This window comes from Orycteropus afer, unplaced genomic scaffold (genome assembly GCF_000298275.1).
Source record: "Orycteropus afer afer isolate SDZICR_OR568_19922 unplaced genomic scaffold, OryAfe1.0 scaffold00169, whole genome shotgun sequence".
Taxonomy (NCBI): Eukaryota; Metazoa; Chordata; class Mammalia; order Tubulidentata; family Orycteropodidae; genus Orycteropus; species Orycteropus afer.
In genome coordinates, this window is record NW_006921756.1 from 3,611,900 (window position 1) to 3,623,978 (window position 12,079).

At 53.5% G+C, this 12,079-nt stretch overlaps 1 protein-coding gene across 1 annotated transcript; it reads right to left on the reverse strand.

The window, feature by feature from the left end:
- Positions 1-6,515: 6,515 nt before the first annotated feature.
- Positions 6,516-11,652, reverse strand: PDZK1IP1 (PDZK1 interacting protein 1). The gene is made up of 4 exons (XM_007946705.1): positions 11,586-11,652; positions 9,043-9,151; positions 7,180-7,275; positions 6,516-6,594 (listed from the first exon to the last, which is right to left on the reverse strand). The coding sequence occupies exons 1-4, from the start codon at positions 11,650-11,652 to the stop codon at positions 6,516-6,518; spliced, it is 351 nt and encodes a 116-aa protein (XP_007944896.1).
- Between the last annotated feature and the right edge of the window lie 427 nt (positions 11,653-12,079).

Below are 12,079 nucleotides of genomic sequence, written 5' to 3' on the forward strand. Positions count from 1 at the left end.
TTATATACAGGAAGCAGACCACATACCCAAAGGCAGCTAGCTACCCAGCTGCTTGTGGTAGATCCCACCATGGAGCTGATTGTCAGTCTCCTCATGGGGATTAACTACCACCAGCTGCCCAGCCACTCAACCAGGCCCAGCCAAGTTGACACACAAACATAACTACCACAACACCTAACAACAACAACTGCATGTTAAGCACTATTCTATGTGTTTTACGTGCATTATTATCTCTTTTAATCCTCACAATATCTCTTATTAAGTATATACCATTTATTGCCTTAATTTACAGAAGAGGAAGCCAGAGATCCAGGATTGAGGTGATTCATCCAGGATCACACAGTATTAAGCATGAGAGCTGTGCTGCATCCAGGCTGCCTGACCCAGGCCTGGACTCTTAACCTCCCTTCTATAACATCCCAGGGGGCACCCAATTAAAAGGCAAAATCTCTGACTCAACCATTAATGTTCAGCTGAGCTTCAGACCTGACCTGTGCATCCAACTGCTCCTCTGGGCATCTCCTGTGGATGTTGCACAGGCTTCTAAATTCCCAGAACCAGTTGCTGTTGAGTTAAATCCAACTCATGGTGACCTCATGTGTGTGAGAGTAGAACTGTGCTCCATGGGGTTGCCAAAGGCTGATTTTTCAGAAGTAGATTGCCAGGCCTTTCATCTGAGGCAGCTGTGGGTAGACTCAAATGTCCTATCTTGTGGTTAGCAACTGAGTAAGTTAACCATATGTACCACCTAGGGATTGCTCCTAAATTCCACGTGACCACAAATACGATGCATCACCATCCTCTCCCACTCCTGGTCCCTCCCTGGCAGCCAACATTCTGTGATAGCTCCACCCAGGCCTCCACTAGCCAATGGTGCCTTTGTGAGAATTACAAAAAGATGCCCCTTCCTCCAGGAAGATACAGCACCAAACCAGGATGCAGGGAGGGCCTCGTGAGCAACGAGCAAACTGGTTTTCCCCTCCCACTCCCTCTCAGGAGGGCACCTTTGTGCCTGTATAGTCTGCAGACACAGTCCAATGCACATCCCTGGCTCCACCATCTTCCTCACGAGGAATACTGGGATCACCCTTGACCCCTCCCTCCCTTTCATCAAGCTCTCTGTTCTGCTTCTCCAGGGGAGCAAGTCTGCTGGGAACCAAAACCCAATCAAACCCACTGCTGTGGAGTCCATTCGGACTCATGACTACCCCACACGTCACAGAGTAGAACTGCTCCATGGAGTTTACTTGGCTATAATCTTTACAGGATCAGATGTCCAGGCCTTTCTTCCAAATGCCATTGGATGGGTTTGAATTGCCAACATTTAGATTAGCAGGGAAGTGCAAATTGTTTGTGCCACCCAGGGACTTTCTCTAGGGAACAGAGCCCCCAAAACAGTGTCATCCCTCACCCTCTGGAATAATGTCTCAGGACAGAAGCCACTGGGCTCCCAGAGCAATTCTGAGAAAAGAGGAGTGATATCAGACCCTGAATGGCTGAGCCCCCACAAGCTTGACCCCCAACAGCAGTCCTGTGGTATTCATGACTTAACTTTTGGGCTACAAGGAGGGAACACGGGAGTCCCTGCTACCCTTGAAGCTCAAAGGAAAACTGAGCAGAGGTGTTAGCACAACCTGAGAGGTCCCTGAGGCCATGCCATAGAGAAGTCTCTGGGCCCAGAAATCGGGAAGAAGAGTCCCACATGAAGCCCAAGTTCAAAGATTGTTGAACCTGCCCTTTTTATGGAGTATATAGCCACCAGGTGGCAGCCAAGGCTACAGACAAAGAGAAATCAGCCTTCAAAAGTGAAGGCCGAGGGACCAATGATGTTCAGGGGGGCTCCTTACTGACCCCGGAACCTTTAAATAGAGAGAGAACACGTGTGTATGTGTACCTATGTGAGGCTGAGAAGGATGGGCAGACACACAGGTGCATAGAGGACTGGCACTCAGTCCCCTTCCTTTGGGTCTCTTCACCCCTCCCGGGGCTTCCCTTCCTTGGCCCCCCGCCCTGCCCTGGTGTTGGGGATGCCAAGGGGGATGTGATGTATGTAGGTGCTTCCCTTAAGGAGCTCCCAGATCTGGGGCCGAGGCTGGACAGAGACAAGGAAACAACACAGTAGGGAGTGGGGAGACCATAGCTGTCTAGAGGAAGTCCCTAACCTAAGGCTGGGGAATCAAGAAGTAGCTTTCCAGAAGAAGAGATTTCTAAACTGACCACAGAAGGATTGCTGGCAAATCTCAGGTGTGATAATAGCATATATATTATCTCTATTTCTTCCCAACAGACTGGCAGGGAAGATACACAAAATCAGTTTCAGTGATACTGGAATGGAGAATCTGAAAGGCTACACAGTCCTATAGGTTGTTGTTATGTGCTGTCAAGTCGGACCCGACTCATAGCGACCCCTCCTTGGGTTTCCGAGGCAGTATCACTACGGAAGTAGATTGCCCAACCTTCCTTCCAAGGAGTGGCTGGTGGGTTTGAACCACCAACCTTCTGGTTAGCAGTCAAGTGCCTTAGCCACTATGCTACCAGAGCTCCCAGTCCTATAGGTAGCAAAGTGCAAAGCTGGAATTTGCACCACAGTCTGCAAGTCAAGCTCCTGGCCACTGTGCCAACTGCCAAGGATCTAACAATGAGATGAGAACCAAGCTAAGGAGTGGGAGGGCTGGTCACCCTGGTCCTGGAGCAAGTTCTGACTGCTCCAGTCATGACTCACCTATGAAGTTGTTCCGAGAGGACAAGAAAGAGTATGTATAACTCAGGTCCCATCCCCCATCACTAAACCCCACCCCCAAGCTGGGGGTGGAAAATCTTAATCTCTTGGTTCATTGAAGCATAATAACAAAGCAGTATTTCTGCTCATGTTATTCTGAGGATGAGGGAAGTAGTCTTGAAAATCATCTTGACCACATGATCCTCTGCCCTAAAGCAGGTGGGACTCTGGAGATAGGAGAGAACTCTCAGACTTTTTGGAAACCCATTCCAGGCTGAAGTTCCTCTTTAGGACTAACTGAAGTAAGCAGTGCTGCAGTCTACCCTCAACTGTGCAGCCCTGGATGGAGGCTTTCCATGACTGAGCGTGGATGTAACCTCTCATGTTACCCTGTGAACTCCATGCTTTAGTAGGAGAGGAGAAAGAAAGGTCCAGGTCCTGGTCCAGGAAGCAGGAAAAGCAAGAACGACATATGACAGTCTGACAACAGAGGTCCTAGAGCCAGAGCAGCAATTCCCAGAGAGCTGGTGGAAGGGAAGGTTGGAGACCGCTGCTGCACAACACAAAAAAGGGAGACTCCAGTGAGGGAAGGTGAAGGGACTCTGGCCACCAAGGGGTGGCACCAGGGCAGCTGGGGATAGTGGAGAGAGCTAGGGAGGGGAAAACAGGAAGAATGATCTGGAAATACAGGCACCAAGCTCGTGTGGAAGGAGGAGAAAGCGAGGAGAGACAAGAAGACGGAGATGAAAAGAGAGGCCCAGAGACACACGTATTCGGAGAAGGAACGTTGGAAACAGAGCTTGAGGGAGGCTGAAAGACACCAAGAGAGGCAGAAGGAAGAGAACACAGGAGTGGAGAACCTGCCTGTTAGGGGTCCTACCCCGCCCAGCCCACCTGGGCTGGTCCCGCCCCCTTGTCTGTCACTTAAGAAGATGAGAATCCCCTCCTCCAGGGACACCGAGTAGAGCTGGCCTCCGCTCCCTCCCCTTCCCCCGCCCCGCCCGGCCCAGCTCAGCCCAGCCCGGTACCCAAAGGCTCCCCCTCCCAGGCCCCCTGAGCGCCGCCCCCTCGGGACTAGCTGCGCGGCCCCGATAGATGGTTGGGGGCCCAGCTGCTGCGTTATCAGCCTCCTCCAGGAACGAGCCTGAGCCACTCAGAGGCTGCCAGTCTAAGATTAGGCCCCGGGTGGGTCATTAAGCGGCTGCCCTGGCCTGGGCCCAGCCTCCTTTCCCTCCCCGATCTGGCTGGGCTGGCAGGTGGGAACCAGTGATAAGGATTGGGGGGCTCGGATGGTTCTGGGGCTGGCAGCTCCATGCTCGCAGCCTCTTGTCAGGGCAGGAGCATGAGGCAGTGGGGGTAGGGAGCCAGTCTCGCCGCTAGCAGGGACCCCCACCTCCAACCCCCACTCCCTGGCTTCCCACCGTCCTGATTATGCCCAAATTGAGAGAGCCAGCATGGGGAAGGGGCTAGGGAGGCTTCTAGATACCACACACACACACAGGATGCAGGATCTGCCCCAGGAAACAGGGCAGAACATCAGCTACTAGGGAACAGGTGAGTAAGGGCCGAAGCAAGCCCTTCCTGATAAAACCTCAAGTGTGGACGGCTGGGCTTCACCTTGCTGCAAGGAGACAGATGGCTTTGCAATCAGGCCAGGATCTGTGGGTTCACTGGGGTGGAGTGGAGACCACACTACACTCTCCACACTCCCCAACGACAGGGACCAGGGGTGGGAGGGAATGGGACCTCAGGCAAGGAGAATCAGATCCAGGAATCCAAAAGTCCAGCCAAAAGGGGGGTGCACCTCAGCAGCAACCTGGCCCTCTAGGAACTTGTGTCTCTCCTTCAGTAAGTGAGAAGCTGGAATGGCTGGCTCACTAGCTCTACTCTCTAGTCTAAACAAGGAAGACTCCACAGAGGAAGAGGAACCTTACCTACACCAAGAAAAAGGAGTAGAGTTCAAACTGGCAGAGGTGGGGAGAAGATAGCAGTCACAGAAAACTACCTGAGCAAAAGCTTAGGGTAGAAATCACAAGAGCCACAGCCACAGCCACAATTTAAGATGAGGCCCAGAGAGGGGAGGTGACTTTCCCCAAGTCAAACAGCAAGGCAGGGGTAGGCTTTGGGCAGACTCTGCTTTCCTCATTCAAGAATCTTCCCTCTATTGTAGCCTGAACCGCAAACCCGGTGAGGTGAGAAGAAATGTAATTCTGTTTGAAGGTGGGTCTTCTCCAGGGGTATATGGGTGAAGCCTTGGAACAGCAAAGTAATGGCCATAATGGGGAAGCATGGGTACGGTGACTAACTGGGACAGGAGGCAGAGATCTTTGGGACAAAGTGGACTGTCTCCTACCTTCTTGCCCCATGCTTCCAGATCTAGGAATGATCTTAGGTAAGTCTGTCTCAGGTTGTCACCCCAAAGAGAGAGACAGGCTGTAAGAAAGTCAGTCCCAGAGAGGCGAGGGGCCTCCGGGTTACCAGCCAAGCTATCATGACTGCTCTCTCCTCTCCCCACTGCTTCATTCCCACTAGTCCCAGTGCCCTGGCCCCCATCCCACCCAAGACTGGGAGTGAGGAGTGTTGGACTGGAGTGTACTTCAGCTCTGTGGCCAAATCTCCCACAAAGGGGAAGCTGGGGCTGAGAGGACAGTGACTCTTCCAAAGTCACACAACTAGTCAGCAGGGGACCCAGCTGGGCTCCCCAAGTCCCAGACCAAGACTCTTCTCTCCTGGCCCAGCCATAAGACTTTTGGCTTTTGGTTCTCACTGGAGCAGTGAGAAATGATTCTAAAATACACCACAATGCTAGGCATCATGGAGGCATGCTGCAAGGGTTGCCTAGAATGCCAGGTGTATTTGAGAGGTGGGGAACTTGTAAGACGGGCTCTGCATGGAGCAAGGGGTAGAGGGGGTGAGCCCCTGGCCCCATGAGACCTCCTGGAGAAGCCTCTAACATCTTTTTCCTGCCTTCCTTACATGAAAGAGAACCTGAGGACAATTCTTAAGATGAACCAGCTCACATCAGGATCCACCCTGATCAGGAAGCTCTCCTGATTGTTCTGGGCTGGACCACTGGACTGCTCTGGCCAAAGAGGGGATTTGCCTGGCAGGACAAGGACCACTCTGTTGTCAGGGATGAGCTCTCCTGTCCCTGGTCTCCCTGCCTTCCCAACTCTCCTACGTACGCAAGACAGCAGACACCCCACTCCTGGGCATTTGCACACTCAGACATAAGAAGAGATAGACACTCACTTACACCCACTTTGGACCCAGGCATTCACCTCTCCCAGCCTGGCTCTCTCTTGGCCCCAGTTACCCTCTGAGTGCAGGGGTATCTGGGTAATCCTCCAAAGCAGTGGCTTTGGAAAGTAATTTTCAGATTGAGAAAGCAAAACCCAGCCTCACTGGCAGCCTGAAGGGCTATTTTTTAGCCCTGGAAGCCTCAGCCCCGAAGTATAAAAGTCTTTATTTCACAGAAATAAGGGCCGTTTCTACAGTGATGGGGAGGAGACGTGAGGCAGCATGGAGGGTGCTGGACTGACTGTTCTCTTCAGAAGGCTCTTCTGAATAGGGTGGGAGTCTCCCTAGGAGACCCCAGGGCCACAGCCAAGCCCCAACCTGGACATAGTCTGAGGCCCAAGGTTGGCTGCTATAATTAAGGGAGGGAGGGGCTGATGTGGGGGTTGGAGAGAGTCAACCCCTGACTGTAGATTTCTGCATAGAGAAGGCGAAAGGGCCGGGCATCCATCACACATGCCTGGGAACCTCAGGGCAGGGGCCCACAGGTGAGCAGGAGTCACATGGGGGTGCTCCGGACCTTGCCCTCCTTCTCCTCCTCGGGGATGTTCTCATAGGCATTTTCATGCTCACTAGACCTGAAAGAGGATGACAGGGCCTGGTGGAGTCATCAGCCTTCCATCCCATCCCCTTCTCCCTGCCCCATCCTGTACTTGTGAGGTCAGTATCTTCTAAAATAAATGTTTGATTCCCAAAAGGGAATTCCACATCTGGTTTCTTGTACCTGAGACTATAGGCCTCTCAGTACCGCCTTTCTGAACCCCATCTCCCTCTGAGCACCCTCTTCCATTGACCTTCCTCCCAGCACTGAGCCTCCTCCCCACATAAAGTCCCCTCCCCTACTCATCTTTTCACTGAACCACCTTCCCCCATTGAGCCACTTTTTGTCCCCTCTGCTCACTGAGCCCCTCACCTACCCAGTCCCCACCCCCTTACTGAGCCCTCTCCCTAAACTGTTTCCTTTTCCCATAGAGTTCTGTGGCCCTCACAAAGCCCAATCATTTCTTCAGCCACACCCTCACTGAACCCCCCCCCCTTCACTGAGTCCTTCCCCACCATAAGTCCTCACCTCCCCAGCTTTCTCCCCCTCAGAAGCACATTACACGAAGTCCCCCCTTGGGCCCCTGGAGCACAAAGCAGTCAGCCCTGTACCAGCACCTCACCTGAAGCTGGCCGCCATTGAGGAGTACCTTCCATCTGTCCCTGTTAGGATCCCATCTGTCTTGTTTCCAAGGATTGTGACCACGTTCACAGGTTCCCTGTGGACAGGGTCTATCAGTAGGACTTCTGGGTCTCCACCTTCTTCCCCTCCCCCACATGCAGGCCCTATTCTAGGAAATGACTTTCATGACCCCAAGGTGCAAAGGCTACTCCTTCACAGAATCGGCTGTCTCCAGCAGGACCCTTGTCAGTAGCCTGACTCGGTTCCCTGCCCTATGGTAGGGGAGGGGTCTCAGATTTGGGCCTAAGATTAGCAAAATCCTTATCCTAAATGGGCTGCCTCTCTCCATCCCTCTCCCAGCCTCCCTCTGCTGTTTCCATCCTGGTCTCAGCTCAGCCCCCAGTGCCTGCCCAAAATTTCTGCTGGCCTTTCATCGGCAGGAAGGAGCCAATGGGCCAGTGGCCAGTGACAGCAGAGCTGGGGCCAGCGGAGAAATGAAGCATTTTCCCACAAAAAGCTCTTCACCTAGTACTCAAGTTTACCTCACTGCCATGTGGCCTCTGCTCCCACCACCCCATAAACTGCTCTCACAGAGGTCACCAGTGACCCTTACGTTCCTTGGCCATCTGACAGGCATCTCAGACTTAACATGTCCCTAATTAAATTCAGCAGTTGTCCCTAGATCTGCTCCTCCTCTTGTGTTCTGTGTCTCAATGAGCAGTCCCCAGTCAGAAACCTGGACGTCACCCCTGCACTTCTTCCCCTCCTGCCCTCTGTGGTCTCCATCCACCAACTCCCAGGGGGTCCTAGACAGCTCCTAGACTATCCCTTTCTCTCCAGCCCATCTGCCACCTCTGTGGTTTAGTCTTTCTCCTGGTCTTACACACAACCTTCTCCCTGGTCTCCTCACCAACAGGCTGGCCTCTCCTATCCATTCATCATGTGGCACCCAGAGTGACTCTGCTAAGTCCCCAATCTTATCCTGAAATGGCCATTACCCTAAAGATAAAGGCCAAACCAAAATTTGGGTAATTGGCATACAAGATCCTGCTTGACCTGGGCTCTGTCTGGTCACCAGCCTCATCTCAGGCCTTTCCCATCCCTCTCCCCCCACATCCCCTGCCATAGTGAGCTGCTTGGGTTTTTCTAAGCCAGGCTTGCAGGCTGCTGTGAGAGTTGGAATGATGCCTTTCTGGACATGTGCAACAGGCTGCATTTCAACCCCACCCCTACCCTCTCTCTCTTTGCACATCTGCACTCAGCAACCCTAGAGACATGCCCCTAACTCACACCCCAGGTGTACTCTTCTCTGGGACTGCAACACTCTTCCCACCCAGCTCTGTCCCAGAACTGGCTCTTCCTCATCCTTCAGGGTAGCCTTCGCTGACCACTCAACCAGCTTGAGCTCTCTGACTGCACTCTGCACTTGTCCTTCAGCAGCAGTCACTGCTCTCTCCCCTTCCAGTCTCAGAGCCTGTGAGGGCAGCCATGTGTGTCTGTCCCACTGCCCCACAGCATGCAGCACAGTAGCTGACTCTCAAGAGGGGTGGGACCTCCCTTTCTGGAAGTTACCCCACTATACAGATAGAAGCACTGAGACTCCTGGAAGAGAAGACATTTACCAAAAGCTCACGGTGCATGGGCACCACTCTGGCCCAAGTCAGAAAGCAAGCAAGCCTAAGCTGTCATCCCAACCATCATCAACTCACCCTGTGACCTTGGGCCTCAGTTTCCCTTCCACACAATGAGAGGACAGGACTCAGGCATTTCTGAGGTCCTGCCCACTGTGACTAGAGCTGGTCCCAGGGGCAGCCCTGCCTGCTTGGGGGTCGGCCAGCCACCAGGGCCCTCAGAGAGCACTCACGGTTCTTCCTGACACCAGAAGTGATTGACAGCAAAGGCAATTGCAACGAGCACCAGGAACACAGCCACAGCGATGAGACCCTGCATCCAGGGCTTCAGGTTTCCCAGGCCTGCAGAGGGGAGGGGGTGGGCTGCTGCAGGCTGGCCATGGGGGACGCTGCAAGGACAGCAGGGAGAGAGGGGGACCTCACACACCAAGGGCTGGGAAGGCCATCAGAAGGCTGCCATTGTGGGGTGGCAGAGTGAGAATAAGTGCCCTTCTGACCCCATTGAATTTAAGAAAGGGATGGGGATTTGGAAGAAGGAAGTTCAAAGAGAATACAGGGCTTCAAAGGATTGAGGGGCCCAAGGAGGGAACAGGCCTCAGGTACTGCGTGAACTCTAGGCAGCCCAGGTCTCTTCCTCTGCCACAGTGGCCAGGTCACAAGCAATTTCCCCCAAGGAATACCCGGGCCTCAGGGACCAAAGGGCAGTCCCAGACAGCAACCTAGATCTGCCAGCCCTGAGTAGTTCACCTCCTCATCCCTGTCCCTGCAGACTGAGGGGCCACCCAAAGATGATACACCAAGCTGGCATCCGGAAGATCCTGTTCTGTAAAAAGAGGTCCCTCTGGTGCTGGTGAGGGTGTGGGAGTGTGGTGAAGCTCTCAGCTCAGGGTGGCAAGAATATTCAGAGAGGTGTGGAGCAGAACATCTTTGGAGAAGGAAGATAGGTCTGGGTGTCAGGGGAGGTCATGCAAGAAGGAAGCTTCAAAAACCGAGCCCCTTTTTGCTCCCCCAGCTTGGTGTCCAGAGAACCAGGGCAGAAACAAGATCTTGTCTTGCCCTTTCGCTGCTTTTTTGACCATTGGCTCTTGACACCACCTCAAATCCTTGTGATTTCCCAGAAGTCTTCTCCTTCAGTCCACTGACAACCCAAAGGGTGCTTCCAGAGCTTCCACCTACTCTTCTCCCAGGTGTCACTGTGCTCCTTGAGAAAGACCTGCATCAGGTAGGGGCCCAGGAGGGTACAGAGACTAACAGGAAGTTCCTTGGGGGTCTTGCTTCCAGGCCAAACCACCTGCATCCCTAGTGCCATCCTGTACTTTGAAGGACCCGGGCTGGGCATTGAAAACCTCACTCTGCCTCACTCTTGCACCAAAGTTCTTCCTGGTGTCTGTCCTATAGCTCTCCTGCTGCAACAAAGGCCCTGCCCCTTCTCTGACCCTTTCTAAGTCTCTCAGGTATTAGGAAGAGGAAGGAGTCAGGACACTCTGGCCTCTGGCCACATCAGACCTCGCTTATCTCCAGAGGTAACATAACACAGTGTGTTTACTCTGAATTCCATACTTTCCAAAAAGCAGCATTTCAGATTCATTCTTCCCCCCAGAGAAACAATGGTCTGACACATGCCTTTCCTCAGGTCAGTGCTTGCTCAAGGTTGGAAGTTAGGGAGTGCCTTTCCCTGCTTCCTCCAGATCCTGCACCGACTCCCTCCAGACACACCAGGGACCTCAGTCCCCTGCTCCTCCTTCCAGGTAGCATCTAGGTGGTCACATGGAGCAAGGGGAAGAGCCTGAGGCAAGAGAAAGGCGATCTGGGTCCTGCCCCTTCTTGTCCTGCTCTGTGACTGGCACAAATCACTCAACCTTACTGGTCTTCAATTCCCCAGAGCTTCTAAGACCTGGAAGCAGACACTCATGAGAGCTCAGGGGAACTGAGGGAAGGAGTGAGCGCTCTGGAGGCACCTTTACAACCCTCTCTGGACACAAGTCCCACCTGCAGAGTCCCCAGACTTTGGCTGTGATGACACAGCGGTGCAGGTGCCAGACTTTAGGGTGTGGTGCTCACTGTGTACAAAGCCCTTCTACACCCCTTTCCAGGCAACAGCCCTGGAAGATGGGTAGGGCAAGGCTTACTGTCCTTTTAAAGGTGAGAAAACAGTGTCAGAGAGGGGCAGTGATTTGCTGAAGGCCACACAGCAAGATAGAGTAGAGATGAACAAAGAGCTAAGGTGACTGGCAGGGGCCACACTAGAGCACTGGCCTTACCAAGCCCAGGAAGTTGAAACAGCAAAAATTTAGGTCAAAGCCACCAGCAACCCCTGACAGCACACCCTCTTCCCCTGGGACAAGCCCTTGGTCAGAGGCCTCCACACCCCAGCCCATACCCTCTGTTCCTTTGTCACCAGTCGGAAGACTTTGATGGGCTGAGTGGACCCTGTTTGAGTGCTTACTCTCCTTATAACCCCTGACTCCTGTCCCCAGGACCCAGCCATCTCTAGGGCACTCTCTGCTCTTGGGGCTTTGATTCCAACTCTTGTTCCTCCCTCAAAATCCTAGGCCCACTATTTTCCCTGCTGCCCCCATTTCTCAGTCATAGAAGAGAAATCTCAGACAGGAACCTGGCTCTGCTTTTCACTCTACTAGCTCAGTCCCTGTGCCCCCTCTTCCCACCCCAAACTACAGGTATCATCCCCAAAAGACCACGACCATGGTCCCCTGGGGTACCAGTGCCCAGCTCAGCCCTCTCCTTATTGCAGCAATCAGATCTGGCCCTGTCCTACCTTGTTGACAGCTTGCGGGTGACACTGCCGTGAGCAGGCCCAAAATGAGCAGGCTAAGAGCCGACATGGCTGCAGGCAGCACTTGGGGCCTTTGTCCAGCTGCTGTGTCTGGGCTCCTGGTGCCTCTGAGGGTGGCTGTCTCTGCCTGGGCTCAGTGGGCTCAGTCTGGCCCTGGAGGAAAGGAACTAGCAGGGATTAGAGTGAAGGAGGGAGGAGGAGGTAAGGAGGGAGGAGGAGGGAGAAACCTCCCTCCCTCCCATGGTAATGAACTGTTGGGGCCTGGCCTCCCCTGGCTGGTGCCCAGCCCACTCAAGCTGGCATTGGAGGTCATCTTTCAGAGGCTGGCTAAGGAGATGGATTTGCAGACCAGGAAGATGTGAGGAGAGTCCTGGCCTCACCCCCAAGCCCCAGTCGTCCTAATTTCTGCCTGAACTACCCGTTCCCAGAAGTCGGGCTGGGCTCTGGGGAAAGAAATGACACATTGTCCCTCTTGT

Coding starts and splice junctions, on each gene's coding strand:
- PDZK1IP1 (XM_007946705.1), bottom strand. CDS start 11,652: ATGTCGGCTCTTAGCCTGCTCATTTTGGGCCTGCTCACGGCAGTGTCA. Junction 9,152..11,585: donor ACCCGCAAGCTGTCAACAAG/GTAGGACAGGGC, acceptor TCCCCTCTGCAG/GCCTGGGAAACCTGAAGCCC. Junction 7,276..9,042: donor TTCTGGTGTCAGGAAGAACC/GTGAGTGCTCTC, acceptor CCCTGTCCACAG/GGAACCTGTGAACGTGGTCA.